General features: G+C 38.3%; 1 protein-coding gene across 1 annotated transcript in view; it reads right to left on the bottom strand.

The window, feature by feature from the left end:
• Positions 1-21679, bottom strand: part of LOC139949900 (adenylate cyclase type 3-like) — a 75510-nt gene that overhangs the window by 29958 nt on the left and 23873 nt on the right. Inside the window, exons 3-4 of the mRNA XM_071948471.1 lie at positions 16036-16154; positions 3354-3465 (exon numbers count right to left, since the gene is read on the bottom strand). Coding sequence (XP_071804572.1) covers positions 3354-3465; positions 16036-16154 — 231 coding nt within the window. The remainder of the gene's footprint in view (positions 1-3353; positions 3466-16035; positions 16155-21679) is intronic.

The following is a 21679-nucleotide window of genomic DNA, read 5'->3' as shown; positions in this document are numbered from 1 at the left end:
ATAGCAACCTCCATCTAAACCCAGGTACCATTGTGCCATTTAATTTCATTCGGAATTGTGTTTAGGTGTTCGCTAGTCTCTTGACAACGCAAAAGCTTGCCCCGAACCCGTACCATGGCACGTAGCAACTGTCTGCTTAGTCTGAGTAAATTTAATTTAAGGGCACTGTACACTAATGGTAATTGTCAAAGACCAGTCTTCTCACTTGCTGTATCCCAACATAAGAATAGAATATGTGAAAATTTGAGCTAAATTGCGTAAAAATGATGAGAGAAAAAACACCCTTGTTGGACGAGTTTGTGTGGTTTCAGATATGAATTAAATACTTCTAGCTAGAAGTCCTTTATTATTTTAGTGAAAAATTACCTCTTTCTCAAAATCTGCTACTTCAGAGGGAGCCTTTTCTCACAATGTTTTATACCATCAACAGCTCTCCAACGCTCGTCACCAAGTCAGTTTTTAAGTTAATATTTGTTTTGAGTAATAACCAAACGTGTACCTTCCCTTTAAATGAAAAGTTCAGTGGATCTTGGAAGAGCCTGACCTTTTTATAAGGTATACATGATTGTTGTCGTGTTTTTTAAGATACCGCAGAAAACCAGGAGTGATGGCTACCACAGGAAAGTAAATCTCTAACAGGAATACACTTACCCAAGAAACATAACACTATTTTTGATTAATTGTGTGACATTATTGCAAACTCGGTTGGCAAAGAAAAGAAATCTCTAACAGTAAAAACCCAAACCCAAACAACAAACCCGGCACTATTTTAGAGTAGTTGTGTGATAATGTTACAAACTGTGACCATCTCTTTTGTTTTTGCATTTTTGGCTTCCCATAGTTTTATAACCTTGGTTATCAACAACTAATGAAGTGTCGTGGCCGAGCGGTTAAGAGCACCGGACTCCAACTATAGTGTTTCTGATCAGCAGAGTGTGAGTTCGAGTCCCAGTCGGGACACCTGTGTCCTTAAGCAAGACACTTAACGATTGCTTCGTCCTTCGTCTGTGACGTAGAGACGTCAGTGGTCCAGTGTATTGTGTACCGCACGTAAAATAACCCAGTGCACTTATTGTGTATTGTGTAACGAACGTTAAAGATGCTATATGTATGTCAGATTTGTGACCCCAAACATAAAACAAATAGATTTTTTGAGTGAATGGTATTTCAAAGAGTATCACTTTTACTTTTAATGGTCAGGAACCATGACAACAATTTAAAACGTTTCTTTTAAAACACATAAGAATTGGTCACGTGTTACAAAGTGATTTTGAGCACTTCATTTCACTGCTCATAATAATTGGCGGACTTTTTCGAGCAATGGCTCAAATGAAAGCTTGTAACTTTCTCGACCCCCATCAAAATACCTATTGAATTTTAAATCAAAATTGTGGGGTCAAATCGGCCAAAAATCTGACATAGCATCTTTAGAGAACAGTGAGCGCACTTATCGACAAGAAAAGGGGTTCGCCATCGCCCCGGTGTTCCTGGTCTGACTGGCTACATATTGCGCCATAGCACATTGCTTCGCTATGCAAAATGAGTAGATGTCATTATTTAAATGTAGTTTCACACACCTTGCAGGAAAATACTGGGTGCGTTCGTTTAGCTTCCCCGGGTCGACCCCGGTGTGTGGCGGGTTTTTTTTTCAGGATGAACGTGTGCAGATAATTACACACGTTCGTCCTGGAAAAAAAAACCGCCACCGGGGTCGACCCAGGGAAGCTAAACGAACGCACCCACTGTACAGCGCCTATAACTCGGGCTGTGACGTTGCAAAAGAAAGGTCTATATGGTTTCACGTATCAAGTCGATGGATCACACATAACAAATGCCGTATACAATTTATTTTCATCCTTTGCTCGTTCGTTCCTTCCGCTTCCCGCCATCCCATCCCCATCAATCTTCCGTTGTGCATTCCTCCGGATCCATTGTCTGCTTAGTCTGAGTAAATTCAATTTAAAGGAGATACTTATGGGTCTTGGAGGAGCTTGACTGTTTTTATCCTTTATAAATGTAGACGTATTCGACAAAAACAAACTTTTGAAAATTCCATTTCAAAGTTTCGTGGAAAATATATCCAAGCAAGACAATAATCACGTGTATGTACTTTTTGTAGTACAAAAAACACACTGTCCACAGATTTACACTAAACTTACACAGTTTGAAGATAATGATACTAGAAAGTTTCACTTAAAATATTACGTGCTGAGGTGCTGTTGTTTTGGGGAAATGAGTTAAAAATGTCATGGAAATAATGTTCGTCTCATGAGACGAAAATTATTTTAAGCATTAATTTACAAACGTATTTTTATGACATTGTTTTACTAATTTCTCAAAAACTACAGCACATCAGTAAGTAATATTTGAAGGGAAGCTTTCCACTATCTTCAAACCCTGTAAGTTTAATGTAAACCTGTGGACATTTTGAAAAAGTACCTGAATCCTTTAAGAACCAATTGTGTTGAGATATCAACCGTGATGGAGTGTGACAGACAGACAGATGTAGATGGTTGTGCACTGTAGGTTCTCAATGTATCTAGCCAATGGAACTCAAAATGTCATATTCAACTCATTTTCATCCTTTGCTTGTTCCTTCCTTCCGCTTCCCCCATCCAACCAATCTTCCGTTGAGCATTTCTCCATTGTTACCCTCCCATACAAAGCCTCTCCATCATAGGAAAGTATAAAGGGTCAATGCTCGCGCTCTAGACGAATGATGAAAAGGATTTGCCCTTTTAATGGGCCTATAGAATTCCAATTTCTTTTTCTCCAGACATAACGAAAACAAAAAATATGAAATAAAAAATGCATTTTTGAAGGGGGTATTTGCTTGACTGTATCCCAGAATGATTCAAATAAAAAGAAAAAAAATGTCAAAAGACTGCACTGAATCTCGCTTTTGAATAGACGGCAAACATCAGCTGTATTTTTCGCATTCACTTTTTCGACCCCAGCATGTAGAACTCAGAAATGAGACTTCACGGAGGCAACAAATGCGATCGCCCCATGCCCCCTGGTCATTGCCTTGGTGCCCTTGAAATGCTCCAGTATAAATGTACATTCCTCATAGGTTGCCCTACCAACGATAATTATGTCTTAATGCCGTTGCTCTTTCAAAAACAAAGCATGCCAGGGTATGGTTGTGTTGTTACAAACAGGCAATCTTTTTGAAAAGGTTTTCACTCTGCACAAAACAAAAACAATTCACACACACGAACACACTGATAAATTGAAAAAAATTAATGTCGAGAGTCATTCTAGCAATAGCTTCCTGCATTTCTTGTTGCTTTATTAGCATCCAATGAAGGGCCGGCACTCTTAAGCATTCCAGATTGCCAAAGAACTCTTACCTCGGCCAACTTGTCGAAGTTTGCAAACAAGGCATTCAGCGTCTTAACCAGCTCCTTGGCTGACATCTTTGAAGACATAGCCGTGAATCCAACGATATCAGCAAAGAGAATACTGTGGGAGTATACAAAAAAGGCGTTGTAAGTATTGAGACATTTTCCAAACTGTGCTTGGTTACGTTCGACACTTGGTTAACACGGAGCAATGCTGAAAGGAAGTGTTACAACTTTCACCGTGTTGTTACTACACCAAAGAAAAAATTAACAGTAATATCACAATTATTTGAATTTAAGATAAGACTTATTCATCCAGTTACATATTTTGCAATGCTGTCATACGATACAATAAAGCACATTTACGTCGAAATTACAAAAGCAATATAGTATGATGTATGATGTATTAGGTACACAATGGTTCAACACGAAGCAGCAATTTCAATACAGCATTAGGTATAACTAGGTTAAGCGAAAGCAGTGGACTCTGTTGGTAATTACTCAAAATAATTATTAGCATAAAACCTTTCCTGGTAGAGAGTAATAGGGAGAGGTTGATAGTATAAAACATTGTGAGAAACGGCTCCCTCTGAAGTAATGTAGTTTTCGAGAATGAAGTATTATTTCCACGAATTTGAATTCGAGACCTAATATTCAGAATTTGAGGTCTCGAATAAAGCATCTGAAAGCACACAACTTCGTGTGACAAGGGTGTTTTTTCTTTCATTATTATCTCGCAACGCCGACGACCGATTGAGCTCAAATTTTCACAGGTTTGTTAATGTTTGCATTGGTTGAGATGCACCAACTGTGAAAGCTAGTTTTTGAGTTATGCGTGATGGAAAATAAAGTATTATGGTTTCCGGTGACACCATGTAAAATCTCGTTGTGAGAAGTGGTGGCCCTAAAAAGAGCCGGTTTCGATCAGTGTGCTCCTCTACAGAAGACGGCCAAAACAAACTGATCGAAACGTTGATCAGTACAAACCGGCTCGTCTCCGAGCCAGCACAACTTACTTAAGAGATTTGTAAGTCACCGCAAAACCATACTTTTTTATATATCAAAAATAAGACACTGACGAAATTAAACAGCAACTAACTACCGGTGTGCTGTATGTAATTCCAAAGTCAATTTAAAATGACGTCAACATTTTCATCTCAGAAAAAAAAATCAAGTAAGAAAAAGAAAAAAGTATTTGAAGGATTTTCCCAAATGAATAATGGATTTCAGAGATAATTACATCTCTTAACGATCATGCCTCGGGATATTTACCCTTATAATCCTTCGAACGGACATAATGGTGCTATACAATTTGTTCAAAATTAATTTGTTTCCGGTCGTGCAAGGGGTTTCAATTGCTATTAAGTCTGCGTATGTAAGTTTCATCTGCACACAAGTGCAAGGTTACAAAACACGATTTTGTAATCAAGCCGTCCGTGCAGGGCCCAAATTCATAGAGCTGCTAAGCATGAAATTTCTTTCTTACAAAAAAACAGGATTATCGACTAAATTTCCATTAATTTGTTTCATATTGCTTGTTACTGGTATTCAGCTGTTGTTTGCTTATCCTGAAAATCACGTGGAAATTTGGCTGGTTATCCTGTTTTTTATCAAAGAAGAATATTCATGCTTAGCAGATTTTTGTGCTTAGCAGCTCTACGAAATTGGGCCCAGGTCTTTGATAACCATGACAGGACCCAATGTTATAGAGCTGCATAAAGGCACTGGATACTATTGGTAAATGCTCAAATCTTTTTTTAGCATAACAACTCACTTGGTAACGAGAAATGGGGAGCTGTTTAAAAAATAAAACAGTGTGAGAAACGGCTCCCTCTAGAGTTACGTGTTTTGGGGGGCAAGAAGTAATTTCTTGAATTTGATTTTGAGACCCAAGACGACAACTAGTTGAGTTCATATATTCATAGGATTATTATTTGGTGCATATGTTGAGATACACATAATAAGACGACTGGTCTATGACAGTTACCGAAGGTGCCCAGTGTCTTTAAATGAAAACATTTGAATGTCCTACTTTCTTAAGAGCAGGGTCGAATCGTTTTTGTTTGCTAAGCAATGGTATAAAGATAACAATAAAATAAGATAAAGTAGACCGTACTAAAACCCTTTAAGTCCTTTAATGTACAATGGAATGGTTCTTGAGTATTCTCAAAACTGAAATGCCGTAAAAGATTTCAAGAACCATCTGTGCGGCACATTTGCCCGATAAAACGCCTCGCTAAATGAGCTCTAAAACACTTCATTCGTGATCCACCAATCCCTGCCGTATGGTGGGGCCAGTAGCCCACCGTGTGGTGGGGCCATTAACCCGCCGTATGGTCGGTACAAAACAACAAGCCCTTTAATAAACTTAGTTATATTACACTATAGTCCACTACATCCGACACACTACATAAACTGGATTTTTATATTCGATTACCCAGAATGCGGAAACTTGGTTCGAAATTGAATAAACCTATATCTGGATATTGTGTCCTTCTTTGGAAACCTGACGCCCCTTAATGTTGAAGTAGTCCCAACATGACCTTAACAGATCCACCATGGAGGCTGGCATTGTTTTAAGTGGTCTAACTCTTTCAGCACTAAGCTTGACGGAGATAGATGGGAACACTCGTTAAGTCAACACGGTAATGAAAAAAACAAATTAATGATGTTTACCAGTTAAGAGTCTTGGCCAACACTGTTGTCTTGTATAAATTTACAGCCGAATCTCACCGAGCGTTTTACACAAATTGTGTACTACTATACAGAATACGGTTGTCACGAACAGCATGAAACATTCCTTGGCAAAACCACATAAGACAATAATCATCAGACCTACGGAAACATCACGAAGATATCGCATGCCTTACTCTGAAGGAGACTGAGAGTGAGCAGACAAGAGATGGGTCGACAAGTTTTACTATAGGAGCCTCAACATGACAAAAGATCCAAGAGGGCGTCCTGCAGCAACAATTTGGACACCCTGTAGCTGCAGGACTCTGGCATTAACCACCGTGACCTACCAACAATCACGGGGCTAAAATACCAGCATGGGGCGCCATTGTAAAAAAACGCCCCGAGTTTGCTCGATATTATGGGTGCGTTCGTTTAGCTTACCTGGGTCGACCCCGTTCTGCCCCAGTACGTTCGAATAGCTTTGACGGGGCTCACCCGGGTCAGCCCCCCAGTGCCCTGCTTGTGGAGTGGGTCACTTGGGGGTGACCTGAGGTACATGCCGTCACCACGAGGGGACGAGTGTGATCGTTCGTTTAGCTCTTGTCAGGGGCTCACCCGAATGAGCACCACATGGTAGACCCAGGGAAGCTAATCGAACGCACCCAATGATGATGATACAGAATGTTTTTCTTGACACAGCTTCTAGCCGAAAAGCAATACTATTTAATTGACCCCACTTTATTCAAATCCTATACTTGAGCCTTTAATTCCAACACCTCGTCTTTGGATCCGGGTTTGGAATCCGTCATTTGATGCAGTGAACATGTTGTTCCGTGAGTCTAAGCTGGGGGTAAAAAGACGCCACAGGGACCAGCTTCAAACATTGGTCTGTCATGAAACATTCTAATACATCGAACACATGATTGACAATCGTTTGCTTACCAAAAATTAGCAAGGATACCAGTCACAAAATGGTACATGTAATTAAGCAAAAGTATAAACTGTGCCTAGCTACGTTTGTGCTATGTTTATACGATATTAGGGCTAGGGCCTACTTTCATTGAGCTGCTTAAGAACCCAAACTAAACAGCACAATACATTTTGCCTACCAGAATAAGGTTACCCGTCAAAATTGCAAGTCACATGTAAAGTAAGTAACTGTTATCCTGCTAAATTCTACTTAGCACACAATGTTAAGCGATATGATTTGCCTAACAGCTCTATGAAATTAGGCACACAAAATTATCCTAAATACAATTCATACCGTGCACATTAACTTAGTCCAGGCCTTACACCTTTACTAAAGTTGATCTATAGGCTACATTTATGTATGTTTATGGAGTGTTTAAATTAATGTATGTCTGCGCATAAAGCTCGCGTAATTCGACTAAACATAATCACGGTCACGTTTGATGTATTTGTCTCGTAAGTCTCGAGGGATGCTTTTAAAAAGCTTTTCATTAAATTTAGAGAGTGTCCCATTAATTAAATGATGGTTACCGTTGAGAAGGTTTCTGCACAGCACATGGCGAATGGCGATGTAATACTCTGCAGAAACCAGGCATCTATACAACAGGGTCTACTTTCAAGCTTTTAAGACTAAATAATGTGACAAATATTACCTTCTCAATCTCGATTACAGGCACTGGACACATTTGGTAATTGTCAAAGACCAGTCTTCTCACTTGGTATATCCAGATATACACTTAAAATAACAAATATGTGAAAATATGGATTCAATTGATCATCGCAAGAGAATAATGAAATAGAAAAAAAAAGTTGTTTGTTGCGTTCCTTAATGTGTTTTCAGGTGCATAAAAGGCTTATAGCTGAAGTATTTCATTGTTGCTTCTTTTCGAAAACTACGTTTCCTTCACCAGCTCTCCATTGTTCGTTCCCAAGTAAGTTTGCATGCCTATAATTATTTTGAGTAACTACCAATAGTGTCCAGGCCTTTAAAAATAGCGTGCAAATTATTAATTGACAATATCCATCATAACAAACACAAAAACAAACACAATAATTATACTAAACTTATTTAAACACAACTCTGTGTTGCTTCACTCGCTTGGCATGTCTCTGTGCTTTTATTTTACTTTAATATATTTTTTTGAGAGATCGCCTTGCACAAGGCCAGACGGCCACTTCAAGGTGAGTACTTCACTAAACTGATTTAGGCTATCGACCCAAATCAAATGCAACACCACCGGGACACCTTGCCACCTACTCTTGGGACTGAAACATGGTTACCTCTGCTTATTATATACGCATATAAAGTCAGTAGAGACTCATTTTGCACTAGCTAACTATATACGTTGAGTATGCTATACACACAATTTACTCAATAAAACTTGGGCCACTTTAGGTACAACCACGTAAAACAACTCTTTCGAGCAAATTTTGGTTCTAAACAAAAAATTGTTTATTCTTCTTAGAACTAAGTGCTCCTCAAAAAACACCCCGCTGAGCTCAAAATTGTTCTACATTACAGTTGTTCGTAAAATGTTTAGCATTTCAGATGGCTGTGAAAAAAAACCCAAAAAACGAAATCACCACCTGTACGATGAATTATCCATTAACATCAAAACTAGAGAGGCGACGTTAATACCCATTCTAAGTAAGGTTTGAAACGTTGCATTATGGAAGTACAATAGAGGTTTGTAGTAAAACCATGCTATATCTTTTTGAGTAGTGTTGGTCCTACAAAGAACCTCTGGTTAACGAACTCATCGTTTTGATAAGTATGATTTAATGATCTTATCGTCTTCGGGAGAATGCTGAATTCGAAGACGATCGGAGCATCGGGAAGCATTGAGTCGTTAACCACCTGTTCTTTTCAGAACCATCACCCAAAAAGAGATATCCACATGGTGTTACCGCAAAGCTCTCTTAAAGGTAGTGGACATTACTGGTAATTACTCAAAATAATTATTAGTATAAAACCTAACTTGGTTACGAGTAATGGGGAGCTGTTTATTGTGAGAAATGGCTTCCTCTGAAATAACGTAGTTTTCTACAAAAAAGTTATTTTCCACGAGTTTGATTCCGAGACCTCAGATATAGATTTTAAGGTCTCGAAATTAAGCATTTGAAAGCACACAAATTCGTGTGACAAGGGTGTTTTTCTTTCATTATTGTCTCGCAACTTCGACGACCATTTGAGCTAAAATTTCCACAGGTTCTGTTATTTGTTTTGCATGTGTTGAGATACACCAAGTGAGAAGACTGGTCTTTGACAATTACCAATAGTGTCCACTGTCTTTAACACCATAATATGAAGCAATATTCGCACACCACGTGTGGTTTTCTCATACCTGTTTGCTCACGGTCGACCCAATATCATCAAATACATTTTTAATAAGAGCGAGAAACCACTAGGCGAACGACAGTGACTGAGTTCCTACAGTGGAATATGGTGAGGCAGTCTACACGTATGAATCAATCAATTAGTAAACTATAAAAACAGGCGGATCTGCATGTGACATTCATTTGTTTAGGTTTCCGAAGAAAATTTTAAGCTTGGTTGGGTCTTAAAAAAAACCCCCGTTAAACCGAGAATGCATAAATTGCAAAAATGCACAAAAACATCATTTTACAACTTAGACAAACTAATATTAGCTTTGGTTTTTACCCATTTTTTTTATAGGCCTATACACCGATGTGTGTAAGCACTCTATACTCAGTAATTATCCGGGCTCTGTGAAAACAAATCAACGGCATATTTTGTATAATATTCGGGTGGCATTTGAACCCACGATCTTTGCAATTCTAGAGCATGTTTTACTTTTTATTTAGTATTTCTTCTCACAGAGAGTATATGGGTCAAACCAAATTTAGTTGTCTTTGAGCCCGATGCAAATTTCATACAAAAAATACATAAATTAACCATGGAAGTGAACGGCACTATGCGCATAGCAAAACATAAGCCTAGACGGTAAACGCAAACTATTGATTATCTAAAACGTAGCCTTGACTCAAGGCTTTGGACTGTAGCCTAAACAAAAAATTGCGAACAAGCCAAATAAAACTACTACTATCGAGCAGTCGCTGACTGCAGCCCCCCCCCCCTCTGCCCCACCCCACATTTAGTAATATGGAAATTAATGCAATATTATGTTATCTCTTAATGGCACTGGACACCTTTTGTAATTGTCAAGTACCAGTATTCTCACTAGGTGTATTCCAACATACCACAAAAATAAAAATAAAAATATTTGACTCGATTGGTCGTCGAAGTTTCAAAAGAATAGTGCAGAAAAACACCATTGTTTTGCACAAATTAATGTGCTTTCAGATGTCTCAAATAGGCTTCAGGCCTGAAGTCTTTATTTGAGAACTTTCCAAATCTCAAAACTACTTTACATCAGAGAGGGAGCCGTTTCTCACAATGTTTATCTATTAACAGGTCCTCCACTAACAATTATTTTGAGAAATTACCCTTAAATTAGGTTTAGACCTACGGCTCCGTACATGAGTGTTTTTTTTTTTTTTTTTTTTTTTTTTTTTTTAGATTGCTATTTTTAGTCATAGCTTGTTGTTGCTCTTCCTTGTGACCTTTTCGATGGAGTTATTATCATGTGTGTTTTTTGTCTGGGGAGAATACAATTTTGCTTTATTCCTAAATAATATATACCAATAGAAAGACACATTTTCTATTTTTCTAAAACCGTCAGATGTTTGAAATGAATAATTCGGAATATTATTTGACTTATGTTAAACTTCTGCAAAATATTCACAGCGAAACTAGGGCTGCTACGTCAAAACTTGTATCATAATCGCATTCGAAGGCAGTATGGATACCTCGCGAGGTATGGGATTCGGATGTTACACATCCTATTGCTCGCTCTGACTTCAATTTGGCAGCGTTTAATGAGCGTTTGGGGAAATCAAGCTTCCAACGCACAATAATCAGGTACAAGAGAACAATTCAGGCAGAGTTGGTTTTCACCTCAGGTGGTTAGAGACCCAAAACCCCGTCCTCCAATCCTTGCAGATCATGCAAACATGAACAAATTGAAAACATGGGGCATTTTCGAAACCACGGCTGCGGTTCCAGATTCCACTCTGCGGCTAGCTTGGCCCCGCGGTTGTTTTGACAATAGTGCGCGTGCTTTGCGAACGTGTTTAGGGCTTCAGACGACGAGAGACGGAGCCTGACGCCGAATCCAAAGCCGAAGTCGTGGATTCGCAAAGGTGCATATTTGATTATCATATTACTAAGGGATCACTTCTCACTTTGTCAGATCAGTCCTATGTGATACTGCTGTGCGGCACCTAAATGTAGCCCGAGCCCTAAATGTAGCATGACCTAAATGTAGCCCCAAACATGTACCTAAATGTAGCCCGGACTTAGGTGCCGCACATACTGCTAATTCATATTGTGACTTTACTGGATCATTTATATCTCTTTAAAGAGACCAACATCTAAAACACTATTCAGTCTCCTGACGATGACCAGAGACCGGAGACTCACTCCGCGGCAGTGAAGTTAATGACGGGAAGTTCCTAGGCCTATTTTATTCCTGAAAGCAGAACAGTTCCAACTCAAAAGTCTCATACATACCAAAATATACCCTGCCATAGTAGAATACTATCAAGTTCTCAAAGAACTAATCTATAACAAGCTAGAGTTCACTCCGCGGCAGTGAAGTTCATAACGAGAATCTCCCCTAAGCAAAAGTAGAAATCCAAGCCGATTTCCTACCTCCCATAAAGTATGAGACTTCTCCAACTGTTAGCAGTCTCCGAAATTCCGAAATCTACTCCGCAGTAGTAGAATAAACAGCACGACAAGTTCTCGAAGAACAAACCAATGTAACAGCAAAGTACCAGATAAATACACTTGGTGTTACCGCCAACTGAATATACATTGATACCTCACCATGCAATGCCTCGACACCCATTTACTGTTATTATTACTCACTCCCTGCCTGGAAATTTAATTTTGAGAAGTTTGTGAGGCGTGAGTGATATGACGTAAGAGATACTCCTTGAATAATTTCGGACGAGAGTTTTCCTCGATGATCCGACGTGTTGTCACTGTCAACCATGACAACAAGAACCATCCTCCAACAACTTCGTCGCTATTAATATTAGTTTGTCCCTTTTTAAATTGTTGTAATCTTAGATAATTGTTCAAGTTACTGCCTGAGATTTTATTTGGTTAGAATTTGTTTAGGTATGAGCGTTAGTTCTTGAATAATTCCAGACGAGATTTTTCCCTAAAAAATCCGAAGTGTTGCCACTGTCAGCCTTCACATAAGACACGTCTTTCACCAACTTCGAGGATATTAAAACTGCTGGTTATTTTTTACAATTTTGTAATCTTAGATAATTGTTTAAATATCTACTTGTTATGCTTCAGACGAGGGTTTGCCTCGATGATCCGAAGTGTTGTTACCGTTAGCCTTTACATGAGAAAAGTCTTCTAAAAACTTCGAAGCTATAAAAATGTTTGTCTCTTTTACGATTTTGTAATCTGAGATAGTTGTTTAGGCCAATTATCGACTTTTTTCCATTTTTAACACAAAGTCATCCTATTTATTTAGTTTGTTTATAAAGGGACACAAAGACAATTTCACTGTTGTTTTACTTTTCCGCAGCTGATTTTTGTTTGCAATAGCAATGCTAATCTTACAGAATTGTTTGAACGTCTATTTATAAGTTACTGTATTGAATTTGTTATGGGTAAACCGCGACTGCTTCAATATTGTTTTATCATATCAAGCGGCAGTTAGTATTGCTCTTTCCAACTCAGTGCTCCGGAAAAAAAATCCGAAATGAAAGACTTATCAAAATAGCAGGTGCTACCAAAGGAGTGGGCAAGGCTAGGATTGCGTCGTGTGAGTCCCTGTTTGCACAGGCTTTTTTTCTCACTTGATTGCTGGTATTTTCCCCCGAGAAGATTGATCAACTTTGTAATCGATGTCGAAGCACCTGCCCTGGTAGAGGCCAAGGACCCCCAGATTAAATTGGTATTTAATTTCACAAGGTTAGTTTGATCCGACAAAACATGATACTATTTGCTGATGAAGTCTGAAACTATCACCGCATAGAATTTCTTGCTCAACATTGATGCCCATTACACCAGTAACAACACACGGGACCAGCAGCTCCACGTCTCATCCGAGGGACTAAGCATCATGGACATCGGTCATTCATGATTTTTTTTAATTTCTCTATTGAACGCACTACCACACTACGGCAAGAACCCAAACTGTATTTAAATCGCTGCTTAAAAATTGCACGCTTGTTTAATTGCTTATTGTTTCATTTATTATTTGGTTTTAAGTGCATCAATACTTGTGTGATGCGCTATATAAGTACTTTGGTTATTTGAAACAGCTTTAAAAACACAGTTCTTCGTGTACTTATATGTCTCATTTAAAGACACTGGACACTATTGGTAATTGTCAAAGACCACTCTTCTCACTTGGTGCATCTCAACATGTACATACATTAACAAACTTGTGAAAATTTGAGCTCAATCGGTCGTTGCGATAATAATGCAAGAAAAAACCCTTGTCGTACGAAGTTGTGTGCTTTCAGATGCTTGATTTCGGGACCTTAAAATCTACAAATGAGGTATCGAAATCATATTCGTGGAAAATTACTTATTTCTCGAAAACTACGTTACTTCAGAGGGAGCCGCTTCTCAATATGTTTTATACTATCATCCTCTCCCCATTACTCGTTACCAAGTGAGGTTTCATGCTAATAATTATTTTGAGGTTCACTGCCTTTAAAGGCAGTGGACACTATTGGTAATTACTAACAATATTTATTAGCATAAAACCTTTCTTGGTGACAAGTAATGGGGAGAGGTTGATGGTATAAAACATTGTGAGAAACGGCTCCCTCTGAAGTGCCATAGTTTTCGAGAAAGAAGTAACTTTCCACGAATTTGATTTCGAGACCTCAGGTTTAGAACTTGAGGTCTCGAAATCAACCATATAAACGCACACAACTTGGTGTGACAAGGGTGCTTTTTTCTTTCATTATTATCTCGCAAGTTTGATGACCGATTGAGCTCAAATTTTTAAAGGTTTTTTATTTTATGCACATGTTGAGATACACCAACTGTGAAGGCTAGTTTTGACAATTACCAATAGTGTCCACTGCCTTTAAACCTATAAAGTGTAATTCAACCTTATTTCAAAATGGCTAGTACGCAACGGTCTTCCAACCCCCATGTATCTGTATATTATTATAAGCACCCACACTACATGAATCCAAAACTAAAAATCTCTTTATAATATGAGTATATACGGTTTGCGAAACACACGTCAGAGTATAATGTCATAGACAGATATAATCACTTGTAACACAAATCAACTTTCCTGCAGTTGTGTTTATCCAAACACGCGCACCAATAAAGGCAACATTTCATTAGAGAGCATCCGTATTCGATTGCAACAAAAAAGTCACGCGACAGTATTATCCCCTCGAGCATTAAACTTAATTTAGGTTGTGAAAATTATCAAAGATGCACAAAGAACAAGCCATACAAAGGAACAAAGCCATACAAAGCAATACAATTGTTCAAACAATGTTTGTTGTGCGTGTGCGAGTGTAAGAAGTATAGAAGAACATGTTCAGAAAAACACACAGATAACAACCATCAATCAATATCCAGCAGTCAACCAACTTCCTCAGCTGTCTCAACTGCATCAAATAATGTGTAAACTGTGAACCATATAGGTTACTGTAGTCACATGTTGAGGTCCTTTCTGTGAAGTCACTCTTTTGATGAATGTGTAAATTAATCATTTGTACGAATGTACACTGAACTGTAGATTCGCAAGGAATTTACTTTTGTACTACGCCTACGAATCTACACCCTAGCAGTCAACGACCTTCCTCCAATGCCAGTTCACTGCAAAAACTGAGGTGTGAAAATTGAACCATGTTTGTCACATTCAAACTGTTTCGTGTGACGTCACACTGTTGACGAAAGTGTAGATTGTTTTTACGAACGTACACTGAACTGTAGATTCGTTACGAATCTACTTTTTTGTCTTACGAATCTACACTCTTGCAGTCAACGACCTTCCTCCTATGTCAGTTTACTGCAAAAACTGAGGTGTTGAAATGGAATAGGATGATGATGTCAAATTAAACTGTTTCGTGTGACGTCACTCTTTTTACGAAAGTGTAGATTTTTTTTACGAATGTACACTGAACTGTAGATTCGTTACGAATCTACCTTTGTTTTACGAATCTACACCCTAGCAGTCAACGACCTTCCTCAAATGTCAGTTCACTGCAAAAACTGAGGTGTTGAAATGGAATAGGATGATGATGTCAAATTAAACTGTTTCGTGTGACGTCACTCTATTGACGAAAGTGTAGATTTGTTTTTACGAATGTACACTGAACTGTAGATTCGTTACGAATAACACATCATTTTATCTTTCAATTTGTGACTACTACAGGTACTTGTAGGTTCGTTATGAATGTACAGTTAACTGTAGATTCGTAAAAATATCTACATTTTCGTATCAATAGAGTGACGTCACATAAACAGTTTAAAGGGAAGGTACACTATTGGTAATTGTCAAAGACCAGTGTTCTCACTTGGTGTATCTCAACATATGCATGAAATAACAAACCTGTGAAAATTTGACCTCAATTGGTCATCGGAGTTGGGAAGAAATGATGAAAGAAAAAACACCCTTGTTGGACGAATTTGTGTGCTTTCGGATATGAATAAAAAAATTCTAGCTAGAAGTCTTTTATTAATTTAGTGAGAAATTACCTTTGTTTCAAAATCTATGCTACTTCAGAGGGAGTCGTTTCCCACAATGTTTTATACTATCAAGTAAATACCAAACGTGTACCTTCCCTGTAAGCCTAGTGGATTTTGAAAAATAAGTTTTTAATGTGACCAAACGTCGTTTACCAAAGTACAAAGTTAATGGAAAGCTACTATTTGAAGTCAGTGTGCACACGATTAAAATAGGTTAACACAAAAAGTAATTAACGTTTACAGCTACTTTGCGTCAATTAAACTAACCTGACATTCTCGTGTCTCTTGATGTAAATCCTGTTGAACTGTCCTTTATTGACTGTGCCAATGTCCTTCATCATATCATCTGCTACGTGCTTAGGTAGCACCGAGAGAAGCAACTCTTCCTACATATATAAAAAAATAGCAACATGTTAAAGTGTAAGCTCACTATCAGTGAAGTACGCACAGCCGTTGGTCCCGTGTGCTGTGTAACAAACATAAAATAACCTAATGCACTTATCGAAAATAGAATTTCAGGGGTTCGCCACGGTGTTTATTATATTTCTATTTTATTCATTCATCATTGATATCCAACCACGGAGAGCCGCCATTTACAAGTATAATTACAAACTTATAAATCTGATCCTGGCAGCCGAATGCGCCGTTAGCACCTACTATAAACGTTATCATGTGCTGCATTGTTTGGTTTCTGTAAAAAATGTTGATATCTACTAAGCGCCCTGAGTACCTTGTTGGTAGATGAGTGCGGTTTATAATACTTAAAATTATTTTTGTATTTATTACAGAGACAATTTTCTATACAGCTCACGTATCCAATAGGGGTGCCCAAGGCACTGAGGCGATGTTAACACGCTTAAAAGCAGGTGTTTTTGTTAAGGTTATGAGTTATGAGACACCTGTAACACCTTTGAATTACGAGACGTACTCATTGCACAGAGCACCATGTATAATGTTTTACAGCTAAGGGCTGCGGCGCAATATGCAGCCAATCAAACCAGGAACACCAATCAAACCAGAAACAACGGGGTGAACCACTCCCCCTTTTTTTTCCCGATAAGCTGTGCGTTGTGTTCCTGTTACACAAGACACGTCCCATCTGAAGGACGCAACATCATGGTTAATAAGTGTCTTGCTTAAGGAGACACAGGTGTTATGACTTAGACTCGAGCCAAAACTCTGCTGATCAGAAACACCAGAGTTTGAATTAGATGCTCCCAACGGCTTTTTCACGGTACGCCGTAACATCATTTTACTATACAGACACAAACAAAGATCATGTCGAGTAGTGACTGGAGAAGTTATTATAACATCATTTCAAATGAAGACAACTTCTCGTTGTCATTGTTTGTCCTTATTTATAATGTACTCTCTAACTGTATGGATAGGCCTATATAAATTACTAATAATTAATCTGTTCATCAGAGTAAAAGCCGTCATAGTCAGTCATTGCAATGCAATTGGAGAAAAAAAATAATTCATTTTGATTAGGCCCTATATATATACATCTGTTTTGTATAAAAGAAAGAAATAAAGAAAAATACCCGAAGTAGATTTCAGTCTGATTGTGTCCAATCTTTACAGGGGCTTATTTTATTAACTTGAAGGTCAGTTTGGATTTGCTGATGAAGATTGGAATTGAGTTTCTTCCAAGTCACGCGATTGATTTCTCTATTCAACTAAATTAAAAAGAATCCTCAAACCTGTCCACCACTCCCAAAGATACTAATGCAATTAAGGCGGGACTTAAAGGAACACGTTGCCTTGGATCGGACGAGTTGGCTAAACAAAAGCGTTTGTAACCGTTTTTTATAAAATGCATATGGTTGGAAAGATGTTTTAAAAGTAGAATACAATGATCCACACAAGTTTGCCTCGAAATTGCGTGGTTTTCCTTCTACTGTGCGAACTAACATGGTCGGCCATTTATGGGAGTCAAAATTTTGACCCCCATAAATGGCCGACGTGTTAGTCGACGAGGTAAAAGGAAAACCACGCAATTTCGAGGCATGTTTGTGTGGATCATTGTATTCTACTTTTACAACATCTTTCTACCCATGTGTATTTTATAAAAAACGGTTACAAACGCTTTTCAAAGACCAACTCGACCGATCCAAGGCAACGTGTTCCTTTAAGAAAACAAATAGGAGAAAGGGAAAACAAATTGTTTGTACATAATATATATGCCTAAAGAAATTTCTTCTTGGTAATTTGGACTCCACACAAAATTACGGATCGTGTTTTTAGTTCACGAGGTAAAAATGAAAACTGTTAACTTTGAGGGACATATTTGTGTGAATCAGTATCAAATTAATTAAATTGTGTTAAATATATGTTTTTGTATAAGATAAAATACATCTGAAGTAGTTTTAAATCTGATTACGTCTGATCTTAACAGAGGCTTATTTTCTTAAATTGAAGGTTAGTGTGGGTTGGCTGATGAAGATTAGAAATGGGTTTCTCTCTAATCACGCAATTTATTTATTTAGCTGGGAGAGATAAAACTAAATCAAGGAGACTTATATGCTATAAAAAAGGAAACAACAAATTGGAGAAATGGGAAACAAAATGCGTAAAACAAAATATAAAGCAAATTCCAACCGTGATAAATTACATCAGTAAGTTCAGAACAAAAGCGTTCAATAACCCAAAGCTCTCCGCCCGAAATTCATAGGTCCCGTTCAAGTCACATTCTTGTTTAGTAAAAAATCTAAAACACAAAATAAGTATAGTTACGAATAATCTTGTAAAAAAAAACAATAACGCCAACACAACCCAATTTGCAAAAAAAAAAAAAAACTAAGCCATTACAACTTCTAAATAATACTATACTTTGTGCTATTAATACTGTAAAACTATTGCATATAAATAACTACTCACATTTAATATTATAGTGCTAACAATTTTGACTATACTTTTGATTCCTGCAGCTACCTTAATTAAGATTTGTTTGAAGTGAAACAATTACTTGTTTTCATTTGCAATTATACTAGTATGTATATTTTTTGGTTGGTAAGCAATTTGAAACCGCTAATTATACTTTATCAACATTGAAATCATCATATTTGAGCTTTAAAAAATGTAATATTCACCATGGTGATGTTTTGTCTTAAAATTCAAGTTTGGATGGGAGTGGTGACACGGAAAACATTGGTGGCGGGTGGTATGGGATAAATAATATCAGAGCAAATGAAACGGGTTCATCTTTAAAATAATAATGACCCTGTAATCTATAACAAATAATACACAAACTCGAAAGCAGCCGAATCGTGCAAGAAGTGATGAGGCGTTATCGATTTATTCCACTTCATCGTAGAGAGGCGGTGTCCAGACTAGTTGTTATCGTTTTTGTGCATGTAGGCGTATGAACCAATGACAATGACAAGACACAATGCCTTGGATCGGACGAGTTGGTCTAAGCGTTCGAAAAAAATTGTTAAAGAATGCTTGTAGTCAGAAAGATATTTTAAAAGAAGAATTTAATAATCGTCACAATGCCTCAAAATTGCACGGTTTTTCTTACTAGTTGGCTTACTAACACGGTCGGCCATTTTGTCAGAAATTTGCCTCCACAAATTGGAGCGCAGTGTTAGTTCACGACGTGTAAGATTAAACCGTGCAATTTCGAGGCAACATTTGTCTGGATCGTAACATTATAATCTTTAAACGTATTTTCTAACCATATCCCTTTCATGGCAAACGGTTTCAAACGTCTCTCATAGACCAACTCGCCCGATCCAAGACAACGTGTCCCGATAAAATAACATAAAAATAATAAAGAAGGTCCCCCTTGACACGTACACGTTTACTGTTAAAATATGCACAAATTTTGGTCAGCGCTGTTTTTAATTTCCGGTCTTTTAAAAAAAAACAAGAAAGGCAATTATTATTACAAGAAATCAGCTCTAAACGAACAAGACTCCCTGAAATATTAAGATTTGGCTTAAATTAATTTAAAAAAAAACGAAAGGAGAGGAACAAATGCCTGGGGAAATTACGTTCCCGTTTGCGGTAAATGTAGAGTCTTTGCTGAGACCGCTGGCTGACCTCTTCATCATGCATGGATATAGTTCCCATTGTAAAAGCACGTATGGCTTCATTATTATTATATCGTATATTGGACGGACGTGTCGACTAGCTTGCTCTAGTCATCGTCAGGAGACTGATGAAAGTTTATATTTCCAGGGGAATGGGATATGAGTACTGTTTACATATTTACTTGATAGTTTCATTGAAAACGAAGAATGGATAAAACCATCAGTATATCTCGCAGGCCTCTCAGGAAACCCTATGGACAAGGTAACCTCTTTATCGAAAACTATAGCTTACTTCAGAGGGGGCCGTTTCTCACAATGTTTTATACTATCTACAGCTCTTATCGTTGCTCGTTTACCAACAATGGGAGACTTTTGAGACACTTGGTGGCAGCAGACTTACCAGGTAAAATCTATTGTTCTCAATCATGTGCGCACGCTCAGAACTACGTAAACAATGGAAATTTACCTGGTAAGTCTGCTGCCACCAAGCGTCCCAAAGTCTCCTATTGTGTTGAGTAATCTATACTATTAAAAGCGTAACCTGCGCCATCTTGGATTGAAAATTAGAAGGTCCAGTGGTATGGCATCCTTGTGGAATCCAACACGGTTGTTTGTGTGGAATTCAATACGTTTGTGTGGTTTCAGACGTCGGGTTGCAAGTCTGCAAAACCCGGATCCAAACTCGCACTTACAAGTCATGTGATTGGAGGAAGTTTGGGCGGCGACCGTGCGTCAACCACTGGTCGATGTTGTTACCAGACTTCCTAGAAATCTTTCTGACAGGCGACTCATTGGACAGTGTTTCGCAGATGGTGCTCCGGATTGGGTCATTCATTGCCCCTTGAACGCCCACCCGCCATTCGATCCGCCCTTTTGGTCAGGTTACTTTCGTGTTGTACTAAGCATGGTTCTCCGGATTGGTTCATTCATTGCCGCGCAGGGTCGAAAGGGTCGAAGAGGCTGTGTGCCAGGACAAATCCGAAACCAATCTCACGAATTTGACCGAATTTGCATTGAATGGATTAAGTACCGTAGATTGATGTTTCGCAGGTGACCATGTGTCAACCACTGGTCGACGTTGTTATCAGACTTCCTAGAAATCCTTCTGCGGGTGACTCATTTGTTGAAAAGATTAAATGGAGAATATTTATAAAAAAGCATTCACTTCCAAACGGCATGAGAATTATCATGATGAACAAGGATGGGATCAAACGGAAGCTTAATAATTTGGAAACATTGGGTAGGGCCGGCTATAGGTTGGAAGGTGTCTAAGGGAACTTTACAATTAATAACATTTTGGGGGTGGGGGGGCCTTACACAAAGAGCCATTCTGGTCAGTGTATTGAGAGCGGTGTGTTGTCTGGTTTGAGACAGGCCACCTGTTGCTTGGTGAAGAAGGTCGCCGTGGGACCACTTTAGGTTGACAGTGGGTGGCGACCTTGGACCTTTTGCCAGTAAACTCAAATGGGTACATGAATACCGTTTTAGAATACGGTCTGTTCATGGAGGTATAATGTTGCAGTTTCAGAGTTTAACCATGGCGGTAGAATTGTGAAACCATTCCTTACTCTATGGTGAAACTTATACACACACGTCAAAGGCTGTTTTGAAGCTGTAAAAAAAAGAACTTTGCTTTGCATTTGGTCAAAGTTGTTAAGCAAAACGACATTAAGTTTCCTTTTGAATAAGTCCATTCACAAAATTGGTTAGAGCAGTGTGTCGGTCAGGTCTCAGAATGTACATTTTGCCAAATCCATTATGAAGATTAATTTAGTCATCGGCCCGTCGGGTTGGTTACTGATGGAGATAATATTAACAAAAGAGACCTCGTGCGGCTGAATGGGGTACATTTTTAGGAGTTTGTCTATTGACCC

This window comes from Asterias amurensis, chromosome 17 (assembly GCF_032118995.1).
Source record: "Asterias amurensis chromosome 17, ASM3211899v1".
In the NCBI taxonomy this organism is placed as follows: domain Eukaryota; kingdom Metazoa; phylum Echinodermata; class Asteroidea; order Forcipulatida; family Asteriidae; genus Asterias; species Asterias amurensis.
The sequence above is the reverse complement of the archived record's forward strand: the minus strand, read 5'-3'. Positions and strand labels throughout refer to the sequence as shown.